Source organism: Schistocerca piceifrons, chromosome 1, assembly GCF_021461385.2.
Source record: "Schistocerca piceifrons isolate TAMUIC-IGC-003096 chromosome 1, iqSchPice1.1, whole genome shotgun sequence".
NCBI classification, from domain to species: Eukaryota; Metazoa; Arthropoda; class Insecta; order Orthoptera; family Acrididae; genus Schistocerca; species Schistocerca piceifrons.
This window is the reverse complement of record NC_060138.1, coordinates 887,035,378-887,052,758: the sequence shown is the minus strand read 5'-3', so window position 1 is coordinate 887,052,758 and position 17,381 is coordinate 887,035,378. Positions and strand designations below refer to the sequence as shown.

Below are 17,381 nucleotides of genomic sequence, written 5' to 3'. Positions count from 1 at the left end.
ACTATTAAATTTTCATCACCCTTCACGATCTGAATAATTTCTTTTATTTCATCATACATTTCTTCAATTTCTTCGTCATCTGCAGAGCTAGTTGGCATATAAACTTGTACTGCTGTAGTAGGTGTGGGCTTCGTATCTATCTTGGCCACAATAATGCGTTCACTATGCTGTTAGTAGTAGCTTACCCGCATTCCTCTTTTCTTATTTATTATTAAACCTACTCCTGCATGATCCCTATTTGATTTTGTGTTTATAACCCTGCAGTCACCTGACCAGAAGTCTTGTTCCTCCCACCACCGAACTTCACTAATTGCCACTATATCTAACTTTAACCTATCCATTTCCCTTTATAAATTTTCTAACCTACCTGCCCAATTAAGGGATCTGACATTCCACACTCCGATCCGTAGAACACCAGTTTTCTTTCTCCTGATAACGACATCCTCTTGAGTAATCCCCACCCGGAGATCCAAATGGGGGACTGTTTTACCTCCGGAATATTTTACTCAAGAGGACGCCATCATCATTTAATCATACAGTAAAGCTGCATGCCCTCGGGAAAAATTACGGCCGTAGTTTCCCCTTGCTTTCAGCCGTTCGCAGTACCAGCACAGCAAGGCCGTTTTGGTTATTGTTACAAGGCCAGATCAGTCAATCATCCAGACTGTTGCCCTTGCAACAACTGAAAAGGCTGCTGCCCCTCTTCAGGAACTACACGTTTGTCTGGCCTCTCAACTGATACCCCTCCGTTGTGGTTGCACCTACGGTACGGCTATCTGTATCGCTGAGGCACGCAAGCCTCCCCACCAACGGCAAGGTCCATGGTTCATGGGGGGGGGATTAAAACATCAACATAATTAAATAAATGGGATCTGACATATACACTGATCTATTTCTATTTGTGTTTTATACGTCCTCTTTCATCATTTTTTTGTACAAGTTGCCACGATATATGAGACAAGTAATTTATGAAGTGATATGCTGGACACATATTTCTTGTGTTATTGCAGGCATATTTTTTTGCAATTATATTATATGCAACAGTTTACAGTTTCAGTACATACAGTAGAACCGCTATTAAACATTTTTCTAGGGACCAGAATTTTTTAATCTTAAATGGGGGTTTACCTTAAATCGAGATTTCGATAGAAAGCAAACCTTTTCCAGAACTCTTTGCCTGTATTAACATGAATTGCACCAACTCACATAATTTACACAATAACAACATTAAAGCAAGGAGATACCTACTGTACAAATATACTGTAATTACAACTTTTTTTGTAGCACTAATACAGTAGTCAAAGATTGTAGTTCTCAGCCCACTACAAAATTAAAACATCCACAAAATACTTACCCAATTACAGTCATATATTTTCATATATACAACACATATTTACACAACTTTCATAGTGCCTCATTTTTTGAAATACCTGTAATCAAAAATGGTAGTCTGCTTTTTAGCACTGTTGGATTTTAGGTTCAGAATGTCCATCTTCAATTGATTTACTCTGTATGTAACAGGGTTGGTCACTTTAAATGCTGAGACAAATCTCCTGATAATGTCTATGCTGGCAATAGCTTCACTGAATGACAGTGTTTGCATTTCTTCATCCCTAACATCATCGTATTCTTCGATATCTCCATCATTCTGCTTTACTTCATCTTCGCAGATTTCCTCAGCATCTCAGATGCATGTAGTGATGACATCATCATCACAAGCCACAAATTCATCAAAAGTGATGGGTAAATTGTTAGATACCTGCACCCAATCATGCATGTCCGCTACTGCTTCATCAACGTCTTTGTCGTGAGTGTTCATTTCATTAAATCCAGACTTATGAAACAATTTGAGATGGTCTCCTTAGTTACCATTTTCCAAGATCCTGTGAGCATATGCATTGCTTGCAGGATGTTCAATTTAAGCAGTTCATTCCAATAAATAAAGGCAAGTGCCTTAAGGACAAGAGCTTTCCAATACTTCAGGCTATGAATAATCCCTAGATCCATGAGCTGGAGTCTGCTAGTGCAATTTGCAGGAAAGAAATGCACTTTTGCATTCGCAGAAATCCTAAGTCCATAAAGAGAACAACCTTCCTGTTTCTAGCACCCATTCGTGCATCAAAAGCTTGCAAGAGCTTTTTTACAAGTCCACAGTCATCCGAGCACTTTTGTTGCTATAATACTTACATGGCAGCGTAGAACTGTTCTTAAAGCAATGTGGTTTGTGGAACTTTCCAATTACTATGGGATCCAGGTTGTTGCTGCCATCTGCGTTGCTCCATAAGAGAACAGTAATTCTCTGCTTGCTCATTCTTCCTCCATGGCATGCTTCTCCTTTAGCACTTAAGGTTTTAAAGGGCATGAGTTGGTAAAACAGGCCTGGTTCATCCACATTGTACACCTCATGAGATTTGAAACCTTCCAAGAGGGGTGGCAGCACCTCTTCTTTCCAGTGTTCAACACTTTCATCACTGTCCACGTACTGCCCTGCAATTTATACCAAAGCGTTTTTTGAACCTATCCAGCCAGCCATTCAAAGCTTTTAATTCTGTTAGCCCAAGTTTCCTTAATATTGTAGATGCTTTCATTTTTATCAATGCCCCATCGATTGGTAAATTTTCAGCATGTGCTCCATTGAACCACTCCATTAGCTTTGATTCCATTTCTTCATATGGCAACTTTTTAACATTTTTTTCTGCTTTGTTTTTGAACTGCACTGTGTTTCTTGATCCAGAATCTTCTTATTCTTCAATATTACTGACAATGAAGACTGTGCGATTTCGCTTATGGGCACATTTGTTTTTCTCTCCACTTCCCTAATCAAGTGCATTTTCTCCACGACAGATAGAGAGTTTCTTTTTGCTGCCATAGTCAACTTCACTACAACAACAAATGTGAGTGAGCAAACTGATATACAGCTGGATTCTCCATTCAATACACAGTAATACATGAACTGATGCAAACTTGCATAAACTGATGCTGTACTATGAACATACAGTCTCGGACAGAGCTTGGCTGGGTGCAAGCACGCAAAATGGTGTAACTGTTAGCGCGCTGTACATTGTTAGTCTTCAGCTGCGGTTGGCAAAGTTTGAGCTAGCTCCTGAATGTAGCGAGGAATCGATATGGAAGATGATCAATTGTATTCAGTATAAATGCTGGAGTTCATAGGTTCTTAAAGCCCATATTACATGGTGCTTGCATGTGGAGGCAAAGCCTGTGGAAGTTCACCCTATTGAAAGCTGACCCCAGAAATGAGACGAAAAAAAAAAATTAAAAAAAATTTACCCTAATTTCAAGCCGCACTTAATAGTCAAAGATATGGCTCATCATATGATGGATAGAGTATTAAATGGCCCTACCTCTCAGGGATTTGGGGCACTTAAATTATAATTACATCACAAAATACTGACAACAGCAAAAATTCATGATATCTATTGAAATACAGTATTCCGGATCTACACATGCATGAGCTGTGAGCAGTGACATCACAGGTGAGCTCGCTGTCCTGCATACTGGAACACAGTCATGATTTTTCATGTTTTAATATTAATGCTAGTGACTCCTTGTCGCTACTTTCGTACAAAGCATCATCCTCTGTGCCGTCAAGCACATTAGAAATACAGTATTTTTTAAATGCGTGATGAACAGTTTCACTTGGGAGACATTTCCAAGATTGACTAATGCACGTGCACAATTGAGACAAACTTGAACACTTAACATGTCCTGTAGGCATTAATTGCCTATCTTCTTTAGTTAGGCATTGTGTGTACATATTTTTCTGGTTGTTCATAAAAGACTTGTTTAAACAAACATCTAACAGATGCAGACTGGATGTCATCCATTCTGGAATTACGACTAAAAGTCTGTTTTACCCTCTGCTATTTTTTTTTTTTCACAGCTGGTGTACAGTGACCTGTGTATGAATCTAATACAAGCATACATGGCAAACCTAGCAAGGTACCAGGACGATGTTGCCAGACAGGTCTGATCCACTGTAAAACCGTGTCCTCCATGAACCAGCCAATTTCGTTAGCATGTACAGTAACATCTTTAGGAAACACTTCAGACTTCAGTAAAGTCTTCTGTGTGAAATGAATGGTGACAGTTTATGGCCACTGGCTGTACAAGCCAGCATTAATTTCCAGTGTGCAGTTTGATGATGTAGCACTGAAATGTGACGAGTTTTTCCCTGTATTTTTCAAGCCCAATTGTGGCTCCCTTTAAAATTCTGGATTTTCTGATGTGCTTTTTCTTGAATTATTTCTGCAGTTACTGTCGCTGCTGCCTCATAAAATCATTCACCACGACTTACAACTCAAAGTGGCGGCCACATTTTGGTCCAGAAAATGCTTTTCTGTTGCTGGAACAAGCTGAAAGTTGTTACTTTTGCTGTCTCCATGTCTTACCAAAGTTCAAAAGCAGACTGAAAGAAACGTTTTTGTGAGCACTGCTCTCATTAGCTGGAGTTGCCGAAATGTAAAGCCACTGTAATGGTACTTTGACTACCGCGCCTCCGCCAATACAAAGATATAATTCACGATCGCGCACGCAGAAGAGCGCTGTGCCAGTGACCGATTTTTATAAATAATTTTTTTCTTTTTTACTTTTGCGTAGGTTTTGTTTTTAACAGCTAATTGATTACTCTCTCTCTCTTGTCTTGATACGAAAGACGTGTATTTTTCCACGCTGTGTTGAATGTGCTTTTGGGTGGAAATTAAAATTATGTTCCAAACGAGGTTGTTTCAATAGTGATTCAAGGTGGTTATCGCCAAATTTGTGAATTGATCATGACAGTGACAACTTGAAGAAGTTTTCAACAGATGGAGAAAAGTGAAAGACGGGTCGTCCTACAAGGGAATTAGGAGGACAGCCATGAAGACTATATTGTAATTAGTACTGCGTTTCTAACAAGATTATAAGGTAAATTTCCACTAGTTTCTGATGCTATTTCCGTACAGTCGCTTTTTGTAGTGTTGCCGACCCGGTCTGCCATGCATGGTCAGATTACAGCACTATCTCAATCAATAATACGAAGTCCACCTTATCCGTAACTGAAACCACCAAAATTCAAAACCCAATCAGATTTTCTATTTTATATTTTCACGGCAGAACCCTGAGTAAAGGAAACACTACACCACACTTGTCAAGTTTCTTCAAAACGTGCGTTTTGATGGTGTATATGTAAAGAGTTTTTTTTAATTGCTATGAATATTTGAAAAATTGCTTGATTTGCCAAAGATAAAAAACACTCTAACATTCATTACTCGAAACTAACACAATGGCTTCTGTGGCGGCTTCTAGCAGCAGAAAGCAGCAATATAGGCCGCACTTACGGCGGCAACTAGCAGCATTTTGTGGAACTTCTAAGGCTTTGCACCCGAATGTAAACTGCAGGCAGATATTTGGATTCCGAAAACTAGAAAAAAAGTGCAGCTTGCATTCGTGCCACAAAAGCCACTGTTGTTTTGTTTTCAATATTTAATATTCCTAAAGCTAAATGCGGGTTTTGCCATAAAGCGAATTGTATTAAATTGAATATAAAATTACATTGCACTTATGGACTAATTTTCAGGGCTTGAAATTTCTTCCATTAAATGCAGGTTTATGCTAAATCAAGGTCATGCAAAATCGGGGTTATACTGTAATTTCATGCTGTTTTCTTTAAGTTTTTTCTGTTCATACAAGCTCCAACAGGGAGTAGTAGCTTCAATATCACTAACTATTAAATGTACTTAGTATTTCTCTTCAATTAATACTGAGTTAGGTGCATTATTTTATCATATTCTGTAAAACTATTATATTTCATGGGTGGGAACTTGTTTGATGTATCCTTTAATAGAAGCAAGTAACTGTCTGTTATTAATTCTGTGCTCTGTTTTAATACTTAACGTTCATCTAGTTGTTATACTCTATATGTACTTACAGTGTATGAACCAAAATCAGAAAATTAGCAGAAATGTCACTGCTTTGAGAAAAGGAGCAGTTTTCTAGATATGCAAACTAATTAGGTAATCATGAAATAGTAGTTAGCTATTTGCTGTAAGAACAGAAATCTGATTTAGTTATGATACAAAAAGTATTTCATTTATTTTAGTAATTTAATGCAGCCTGTTATTCTCATAATATATTCTGAAAGTAGCCTTCATATTCTACAAAAATGTTTGAATGCTTTGCAGCCAATCATCCAAACAATTTCAAAACCAATAAGACATTAACTTTTTTCAGATCTTTGCAGCTAATTATCAGAGCCCTGAAAGCCAATGAATTTCTGTGCAACTTAAATGAGGTACAGATGCAGGCTGTGGCAGAGGCCATGTCACTACAAGTGCTTGATAGCAGTGGATTTGTGATTGAGGAGGGGGAAATAGGTAAGTTTGTAGACTAGAACTTTGTAGAATTAATCATACTGTTTACAATTTGAGCTTTAATCATACTGTTTACAATTTGAGCATGGGAATAAAATATGAAAAAAGAGACTCTTTTGAAAACCAAATGATAACTTTCCATGTAATGAGTAAAACATCTAAAAATCAATATTAATAATTATAAAAATGCTAATTGCTATTAATAATTATAAAAATGTGTATACCTCTCAGACCCAATCGTCATCTATAGTTATTGCTGGCGCTTGTTGCCAACTGTGTTGTCTGCCCGCATTGTCCTGCACTGCTGACGGTAGACTGATGGCTGCCAGTAGCTGCTAATCAGGATGAGCATGCCCACTGCAGTCTCTATCATCTTTGTCTTGAACTATTCTTCTTGTAAAATGAATTTACACCTGTCAAACATAAAATGCCTGTTTATCTGCTGCAGTTATTCTCAACATGCAATTTTTGACTCTCCATAACCGGGATTGCTTGAAATTAAATTCTGTTTACAGGAAACCTTCTTTGTATATAATATTGTGTGATAACTGTTGTTGAATAGCTTTCATTAGTGTTTTTTTCCATTGTTCATTTTTCTAGACAATGCCTTCTTTATTACTCTTGCCATGAAAAAATTCTGTTTTATATGTTAATTCAATGTATTATTAAATATTTTAAAACTATTTCAAATTCAAAATATGCAACTCTTATCAATTTCTTGATATGTTGAATATGCATTTGTGACATATATGGTTAATGTCACTTTTTGTTGATCTGAATGTTATACATACTTAATTATCACCATTTAATCCAAGTATTTCAGTATTACTTTAAACATGCAATATTAAGTCCAATATTTAGTCTAATTTTGCACTTTAAATAATCACCAAGCCTTTAGTTCTGTATTATGTCATATAATTGTCTAGCTTTGCTCACTGTACTGTCCACATTCAATAAATCTTCTCTTCCACATGATTCCCTTGAAAGTAGCAAAATACTGCTGATGAACTCCAAATGCCACACACCATACAAAGAGTATTTCAAACTAATAACAATAATAATAATAATAATGATAATGATAATGATAATAAAATTGGACTTACAGAATATCATATATATAGAAATGACACATTTATGTGGTATTTGAGCCCTTACAATAATGTTATTATAGACATGCTTGCTCATTTATAGATGGTGATAGTGCAGAAAACTTTGCACCTCCATTGTTTATGGGGAGAATCTTGAATTTAATTCAGTTAAAGTCTGCACCCTCATATTAAACTCCAATGATGAAGAATATTGCATTGTTAGATACTGGCTAATTATAGATATACATTAGACTGTTCACCCCAAGAAAATAAATGAGGGTAGGCAACTACACAAATTATGCTTGGTTCATTACCGCACTTCAAACTGAGAAAATTGTGCTTGAATTCAAACATTCACTCTTACAGCTGCATATATCATAGCTAGAAGAAGAGTAATACTTTGAAATTTGGTAAGACTTTCTCAACTTTAAGTATGCCTGTGTACCTTTCATTAGTGAGGAGCAGGATGAGGAGTTGCCTGTCTTAATTTTTTTCTTATTCTTGTCATTCTTGTGTTACCATTAACACAATGTGACTAATATGAATTAAATATACTGATTAGCCAAAATATTACACCCATTACATACTGTGAGATTAAATGCTGTCTGTTGACACTGCTGGTACATGATACAGAATAAGTGGAGGAGAGATGAGTGTGGAATCACACTTGTAATGATGTGGACTGAAAATGGTGAAATCCACTGACATAAGCAAATTTGAAAAAGAGCAAATTGTTATGGCCTGGGAACAGGCATCATGAATATGGTCAAGATTTTGCATGTTATTGTCAGGAACATCTTTGGAAAGAGGATAAAGTATAACGAAACCATAAGATATGGTGAGAGAGTGCAGTGCTGTTCCAGGCACAATTATTTTGGAGCATATCATTCAGCGCACATGGCTGAACATGGATCACCACAATAAATGACCCCTATATGTTTCCTTGTTGACCTAATGACATTGTCAGTTATGAAAAGTACACATGTTGTGCTGTGGGATGATCTGTAGGGTTGGAAATGAAGAATACACTTTATATGCCCTGATCACAATACAGAAACGTTTATTATTCCAAGATAACCAGTCATTCATGTAACATAACATGGTACTTTCATAACAAGTTCTATAAGATCAGATGATGTGACTGTTGAAACTGGTCATCATGGAAAATAAAAGTTTCTACAATGAAATCATGGTGTGTAAAGTGTGTTCTTCATTTTCCTTGTCAGTTATGATTGCAACGGGCACAGGATCATCACGACTGGACCATTGATCAATGCAAATTTGTCATCTAGTTAGATGAATCACATTTCTTGATATGGCAGGTTGGTGGTTGTGTCTGGAGACAACATCATCTGGTTAACGGCTGCTTGAGACATGAACCATGTCCGTGATGCAGTCTAATGACAGCAGTATTATACACACATCAACATAAGTTTTGCATCAGCCCAATTCCCAGAACTCCTGAACACAGACGTTGACTGTGGATGTTGTATCAAGACACAGTCCCTTTGACTGTTCAGAGATGTCACTAAACCTGCCCAAAGATGTAAAGAACCTTGCGTGAGCAGCACCTATTAGATGGACGGAGTCTGACAGCTGATCAGTTCCAGTCATTCCACCAGGAAGGAGGTACACGGCTGGAGTTGACTGTAGTTCAACTGTGCCTAGACAGTCAGTACTGTGGTTCAATCACATCTGCATTGTTACTTTGTGCCAAGAAGGGCCCTCAACAAGGAAAGTGTCCAGGTGTATTGGAGTGAACCAAATCGATGTTGTTCGGACATGGAGGAGATGCAGAGAGACAAGAACTGTCGATGACATGCCTCACTCAGGCCTCCCAAGGGCTACTACTGCAGTGGATGACCACTACTTACGGCCTGTGGCTTGGAGGAACCCTGACAGCAACACCCCATGTTGAATAATACGTTTCGTGCAGCCACAGGATGTCGTGTTATGACTCAAACTGTTTGCAATAGGCTGCATGATGCACAACTTCACATTCGATGTCCATGGCGAGGTCCATCTTTGCAACCACGACACAGTGTAGCGTGGTACAGATGGGCCCAACAATGTGCTGAATGGACCACTCAGGATTGGCATCATGTTCCCTTCACTGATGAGTGTCGCATATGCCTTCAACCAGACAATTGTCAGTGATGTGTTTGTAGGCAACCCGGTCAGGCTGAACACCTTAGACACACTTTCCAGCATGTGCAGCAAGGTGGAGGTTCCCTGCTGGGGTGGCATTATGTGGGGCTGTTGTATGACACTGGTGGTCATGGAAGGTGCTGGAACGGCTGTACTATATGTGAATGCCATCCTCTGACCAATAGTGCAACCATATTGGCAGCACATTGGCGAGGCATTCATTTCCATGGATGACAGTTCACACCCCGATCGTGCACATCCTGTGAATAACTTCCTTCTGGATAACTACATCGCTAGACTAGAGTGGCCAGTATATTCTCCAGACATGAACCCTATCGTACACACCTGGCATACATTGGAAAGGGCTGTTTCTGGATGACGTGACCCACCACCCACTCTGAGGGATCTATGCCCAATTGACATTGAGGAGTGGGACCAACAGTGCGTTGATGAACTTGTGGATAGTGTGCTACAACAAATATGGGCATGCATCAATGCAAGAGGATGTGCTACTGGGTATTAGAGGTACTGGTGTGTACAGCAATCTGGACCACCACCTCTGAAGGTCTCGCTGTATGGTGGTACAACATGCAATTTGTGGTGATGCAGAACTTTTCTTGATGTGTGTATTACTGGAGATATTTACCCAGGTTTCCATGAGGTCTATGCCTGTAATCAAGGGAACTGTGTTGACTACATGAACATTATTGCAAGCAACTGCATCCCTTAAAGTTTGATGTCTTTCCTGATGGTGACAAGGTCTCCCAGCAGGATAACTGTTTACGTCACAAGGCAAGAATCATACTGCAGTAGTTTGATGAGCATGATGGTGCACTCATGCTGATGTCTTGGTCACTAAGTCCAACTGATCTGAACTTCATGGAATGTATTTGGATGAAAACAGGTGCCAGCTCCAAACTCACAATTCATTAGTCCTTAATTTACGGCAACAGTGTGACCTATGCTGACACATAGCAAGGACTTGCCAAGTACATGCCATGCAGAATAACTGCTGTGTTGTTGTTGTTGTGGTCTTCAGTCCAAAGATTGGTTTGATGCAGCTGTCCATGCTATTCTATCCTGTGCAAGACTCTTCATCTCCAAGTAACTACTGCAACTTACATCCTTCTAAATCTGCTTATTGTATACATCTCTTGGCCTCCCTCTATGATTTTTACCCTCACCCCCGTCCTCCCCCCTCCAAATCACCCCACTTAACTCCAGTAATAAATTTGTGATTCTTTGATGTGTCAGAATGTGTCCCACTCTTCTTCTAGTCAGGTTTGCGCAACAAATTTCTCTTCTCTGCAATTCCGTTCAGTACCTCATTAGTTATGTGATCTACCCACCCAATCTTCAGCATCCTTCTGTAGCACCATATCTCAGAAGCTCCTATTCTCTTCTTGTATAAACTATTTATTGTCCATGTTTCACATCCATACATGCCTATGCCCCATACAAATACTTTCAGAAAGGACTTCCTGACATTTAAATCTATACTCGATGTTAACACATTTCACTTCTTCAGAAACAATTTTCTTGCCATTGCCAGTATACATTTTGTACCCTCTCTACTTTGACCATCATCAGTTATTTTGCTTCCAAAATAGCCAAACTCATCTACTACTTTAAGTGTCTCAATTCCTAACCTAATTCTCTCAGCATATCTGATTTAATTTGACTACATTCCATTATTCTAATTTTGCTTTCATTGATGGCCATCTTATACCCTCCTTTCAATAAATAGTCCATTCTGTTTAACTGCTCTTCCAAGTCCTTTGCTGTATCTGACAGAATTACAATGTCGCTGGCAAACCTCAAATTTTTTATTTCTTCTCCTTGGACTTTAATTCGTTCTCCAAATGTTTCTTTTGCTTGCTTTTGTGGTTCTGCAGTATACAGACTGAGTAACATCAGGATAGGCTACAACTCCATCTCTTTCTCTTCTCAGCTGCTGCTACTCTTTTATGCCCATTGACTCTTATAACTACCTTCTGGGTTCTGTACAAATCGTAAATAGTTTTTGCTCCCTGTATTTTACCCCTGCCATGTTTAGAATTTCAAAGAGAGTATTCCAGTCAACATTGTCAAAAGCTTTTTCTAAGTCTACAAATGCTATAAACACAGGTTTATCTCTCCTTAATGTATCTTCTATGACAAGTCCTAGCGTCAGTATTGCCTCGCGTGTTCCTACATTTCTCCAGAATCCAAACTGATCTTCCCCGAGGTCTGCTTCTACCAGTTTTTCCATTCTTCTGTTTAGGATTCATGTTATAATTTTGCAGCTGTGACTTATTAAGTTGATAGTTTAGTAATTTTCACACCTGTCGGCGCCTGCTTTCTTTGGAATTGGAATTATTATATTCTTCTTGAAGTCTGAGGGTACTTCACCTGTCACATACATCTTCCTCACCAAATGGAAGAGCTTTGCCATGGCTGGCTCTCCAACGGCTATCAGTAGCTCTAATGGAATATTGTCTACTCCTGGTTCATGTTTTGACTTAAGCCTTTCAGTGCTTTGTTAAATTCTTCACACAGAATCATATCTCCATTCTCATCTTCATCTACATCCTCTTCCATTTCCATAACATTGCCCTCAAGTACATCTCCCTTCTGCCTTCCCTTCTTTGCTTAGGACAAGTTTTCCATGTGAGCTACTGATATCCATACAGGTGGTTCTCTTTTCTCCAAAGATCACTTTAATTTTCCTGTATGCAGCATTTGTCTTACCACTAGTGATAAATGCTTCTACATTCTTACATTTGTCTTCTAGCCATTCCTCTGTAGCCATTTTTCACTTCCTGTCAACCTCATTTTTTAAACGTTTGTTTTCCCTTTCACGTGCCTCACTTATCGCATTTTTATATTTTCCCCTTTCATTGATTAAATTCAATGTCTCTTGTGTTACCCAAGGATTTCTAGTAGCCCTCATCTTTTTACCTACTTGATCCCCTGCTATTTCATCTCTCAAAGCTACCCATTATCCTTCTACTGTATTCCTTTCACCTGTTCTTGTCAGTTGTCCCCTAATGCTCCCTCCAAAACTCTCTACAACTTCTGGTTCTTTCAGTTTATCCATGTCCTATCTCCTTAGATTCCTGCCTTTTTGCAGTTTCTTCAGTTTTAATTTGCAGTTCATAACCAATAAATTGTGGTTAGGGTCCAAATCTGCCCCTGGAAATATCTTACAATTTAAAACCTGTTTCTGAAATCTCTGTCTTACCATTATATAATTAATCTGAAACCTTCTGGTGTCTCCAGGTCTCTTCCATGTATACAACCTTCTTTTATGAGTCTTAAACCAAGTGTTAGCTATGATTAAATTATGCTCTGTGGAAAATTCTACCAGCTGGCTTCCTCTTTCATTCCTTTCCTCCAATCCATATTCACCTACTGCTTTCCCCTGCAACTACTGAAGATGCTACTGCCCGTCTTCTAGAACCACACGTTTGTCTGGCTTCTCAACATATACCCTTCGTTGTGATTGCACCAAGGGTACGGCGATCTGTATCACTGAGGCACGCAAGCCTCCCCACCAACAGCAAGGTCCATAGTTCATGGAGCGGGAGGGGAGGGGGGGGGGGGAGGGGGAGGGGGGGGGGAATGTTGTTCAGTAGGCTAATAAAAATGTGGTGTTAATGGTTTGGCTCATCAGTGTATATCTACTACCAAGATCCTTTAATGTATAAGCACAATAATTGTCAGTTTTCCACTTTGCATATGATATTGGACAAAATGTTAAAAGCCCCTATGTACTACAATTTGAGGATCATGTGGTACTGGAAATGCTTTAGTATAGCAAGAAACAAGAAGCTGTTATTTACAGAGCAAATTTGTATGAGATTTTTGTAATTTTCATCCATAACTATCTTAATTGTTGATTCAGATATTACTATAATGAATTTAATGCTGTTAATTTTGAACTCTACTGCAAGATCTAAATTCTTGTGCCATCTGAGAATAACTAAATTTATGATTGCTTTCATTTAACAAACAGTACAAATTTAGTAATAACATGTGTTTGTGTTTTAGAAGGAATTACAAAAGTAAAATCATTTTTAATTTTAACAGCTGTTAATAATCATTTATTTTGTAAGTATATTTTAATTTTGTGTTTCTTAACCCCAGGTAGGCACTTATATGTGTCAGCTGCAGGCAGGTTTGAAGTGATTAAAGGTGGTAAATCATTGGGGACCTTTGGCCCTGGCACAGCGTTTGGAGAAATTGCTATTTTGTACAACACTAAGAGGCAGGCATCCATCAAAGGTAAGCAAATAAATAGTGAATGAACACATTTTAAATATTTATATGCTGCAGTATATGTGTTGGTAATACTACCAGGGTAGAGAGAGTTAAGTAAGAGGGTAAATCAAAAAGTCGTTGCCCCTATTTTTACAAGTCAAAGTAGCTACATACAGGTGATGACAATTATACACTATTTTTCCACATAGTTCCCACAGTCGTTCACACATTTGTCCCATCACAACATTAAATTTGAGATGCCTCTGCAGTAGAATTTGTCTGGCTGCCAATGGTACCACAGTCAGACTGCTGTCTTGACTTCATCATTACTTGTAAATTGTTGTTCTACCAGGAACTTCTTCAGCAGACAGAAAACATGGAAATCACAAGGGATGAAGTCTGAAGTCTAGACTGCATGGTGGATGGTTCAAAATAACCCAGTGAAATGCCCAGAGCTTTTTGGCAGCTCTGATTGCAACACGTATGTTCACCCATTGTCATGGAGCAGAATCACATTGTCCACATTGAGAATCTCTTGGCGCCTTTTCCTAATGGCAATCGTAAGACAAGATGTGCACATGACAACCTGCGTTCACCATTGCATCCAGGTGGGAATTATTCGTCAGTCAGTGATGAACATGGCCTCCCCAGCTGTTCATTGTCATGCAAGACGTCAAAGAATTTGTCAGACTCATTACACCAACATCCAACAGTTCTCAAAGCAAGACAATTTTCCCCATGTTTGGCTGCATTTCCTCATAGATCTTGATAGGCATTCATTCCTTGCTCCATAAAAATCACACTTCCTTGCTCTAATGCCATGGACATGTGAAGCACAGCCGCCATCTTTAACAACTGACAGCAGCACCGTGTGGTGGAGCTAGTGGCAGATAATGCTAGCACAAACCAAGAAAGGTCCAACGCTGGGAATTGATATGTTGACTTTGCATTTACAGCCATAGTTTGGCTAAAAAAAAGTAGGGGCAGACACTTTCTGAATTGCCCTCATAGATGATATACTATGATTTGTGAGTTACGTAACTGCCATTTGTTAATTTAAATTTTTGGAATATTAATTACACATGCATAATTTGTGGAAGCATGTTTTGATATTACCTTAAGTCAAATGCTTATTGTGTGACAGTTTTTGTCATATATTCCAGCTCTAGTTATTTCTCAGTTATGTAAAAACTTCTTCCAATAATATTTTGCAATATTTCCTGAAACGTAGAAGCCCCAACACAAATCAATAAATCATTATTTTTCTGATATGAATTTATTTGTAATGAAGCATAATGCATCAATGCAAATTTTTCTTTCTACAATGTATATCTTGTTTTATACAATGATTTCTGAAATGTTCATTGATACAACATAAACTGTGTTAGAATATGTAATGAGTCATATTCTTATTATTTGTTGATCTGTTATTTGAATGCCATTATCTAGAATGTTTGTATTCTATCATCTTATATTTATATATGCTGGTAAGGGGAACTTCTGGAAGAAATATATCATCTGCTTTACACTTAAAAATTGACATAACAATGGTAATTCTCTTGTATCTCATATTTGTACTTCTCTGAAGTTAATACTAAGCATTGTCCTACTGTTTTCTTTTAATGATTCTGTTACAGTCAGGCGTCATGTTCCGTCATATCCAGTTTCAGAAGCACTTTGATATCTCACACTGGATATATAGCTACTCTTGACTTTCCCATGCATTACGGTCTTTAGCTGTACACATATACACTGGTGTGCAAAACTTCAGGATAGAAGTTACTTCTACATGATGTGTCATTTCAAGGAATATACCACTGAAACTTAGACCATACAAAGAAAGAACCGCTACAGTATACTACAGAAGATAACTGAAAGAAATATGCAGTGAGATGAACTGAACTACCACTTTTATTCACAGATATTGATTACACTGACACCACTATGATTTATGCTAGTACTCTGGACATTATAAAAGGCAGAACACGATTCTTTTAGGGAATATGATCACAACAGATGGTACTGCGTGCTCTGCTGTGTGCTCTTATGCTGTCCACAATGTTGGTAAAGAGTTCTTATGGTGGAACATTCTATTCCTCTTCCAGTGTTGTTGACAAATGCTGGATGGTCATTGGTGAGTGCGGACAGGCTGCTGTTGTCTCCCCAATGATCCCACATGTGACTGATGGGTTTTAAATTGAAGGAATGAGTAGGTTATTCAATTTTCCAAATATCCTCTCATTCCAAGGACCTCTCCAGTTGTGCAATTTGATGTGGCCACTTAATGTAATCCATAAAAATGAAGTCAGGGGCAAAGGCACTCCTGGTATGACACGTGTGTGGAAGGAATATAGAGTACAATAACATTGATTGGTGAATGGATCATGTTTAAAGAATTGGAGATCAGTACTCCAATGCAACATTATGCCTCCTCATACCATGACACCTTGATCACCAGAAAACAATGTTCAGCAATGTTTTTGGGGGCATTACATGTTCCCACATCTTGCCACTTGTAGTCATATAATGGATTTGTTCAAGACTTCATTTTTATGGATAACAGTGTGTGACTGCATCAAACTACACAGGTGGAGTAGTTCTTAGAACAAGAGTATATTCAGCAAATGGATTGGCCTGCTTGTTTCCCCAACTTAAATCCTGCCAAGCATTTGGTCTAAATTGGGGAGACATATTGCAGCATGTCTCCTTTCACTAATGACCATCCAGCACTTGGCAGCCACACTGCCAGAGAAATGAAATGTCATGCCCTTTGTAATGTCCAGGACACCATCATGAATCACAGTGACTTAAGTGTAATTACTGTCTGTGTTTAAATGTATCTGTTCAGTTAATCTCATTGCCTATTTCTTTCAGTTATCTTTTGTAGTATACTGTAACAGCTATTTCTATTACTGCCTAAGTTTCATTGATGTATATTACTTCAAAGTGATGAACCACGCAGATGTTACTTTTATCCTTAAGTTTTGCACAGTAGTGTATACTGCTCTTGCTTGTGTTTGAAAACATCATTTTCCATAAATACTACTGTAAAAGGCACATTCAAAGGATGGGGACTGAGTCATAGTACACATTAAAAAAGAGTAGTTGCTTTTAGATATTTCATTAGTAAACAACTTTCATTAAACTGCAATAAAAATAGACTAAATGTAACATTCTGAAACTGGAAAGGAAGATTTTTTGCTTAAAAATGCTGCAGCATTGTAACATAAATGACTGCCATTTCTTGCCAAATGCCATTTTATGACTTATGTAATCACACAATATCTAACAAAAACAATGGTTTCTCACATTTTGTTAAGACTGAAAACTGTTTTCATTGGAACTTGTCATGCAACAAACAGGAACGCTTACTGAATCTATATAATTTTATGATTTATAAAGCAGTTGTTAATCATTTCCTTTTTAGCAGCAATGATCTATGAAATGTGTAAGGTATTCTCACACTGTGCCAGTTTGGAGTAAACTGTTTGCAAGGTTTGTTCACCTATATGTGTTTAGTATTTTATCCATCTGC

General features: G+C 38.1%; 1 protein-coding gene across 1 annotated transcript in view; it reads left to right on the top strand.

Annotated features, from left to right (window-relative positions):
* The window catches only part of LOC124793088 (cGMP-dependent protein kinase, isozyme 1-like), a 405,887-nt gene that overhangs the window by 164,295 nt on the left and 224,211 nt on the right, over positions 1-17,381 (top strand). Inside the window, exons 4-5 of the mRNA XM_047257993.1 lie at positions 6,229-6,371; positions 13,733-13,870. Of these exons, the coding sequence (XP_047113949.1) occupies positions 6,229-6,371; positions 13,733-13,870 (281 nt within the window). The remainder of the gene's footprint in view (positions 1-6,228; positions 6,372-13,732; positions 13,871-17,381) is intronic.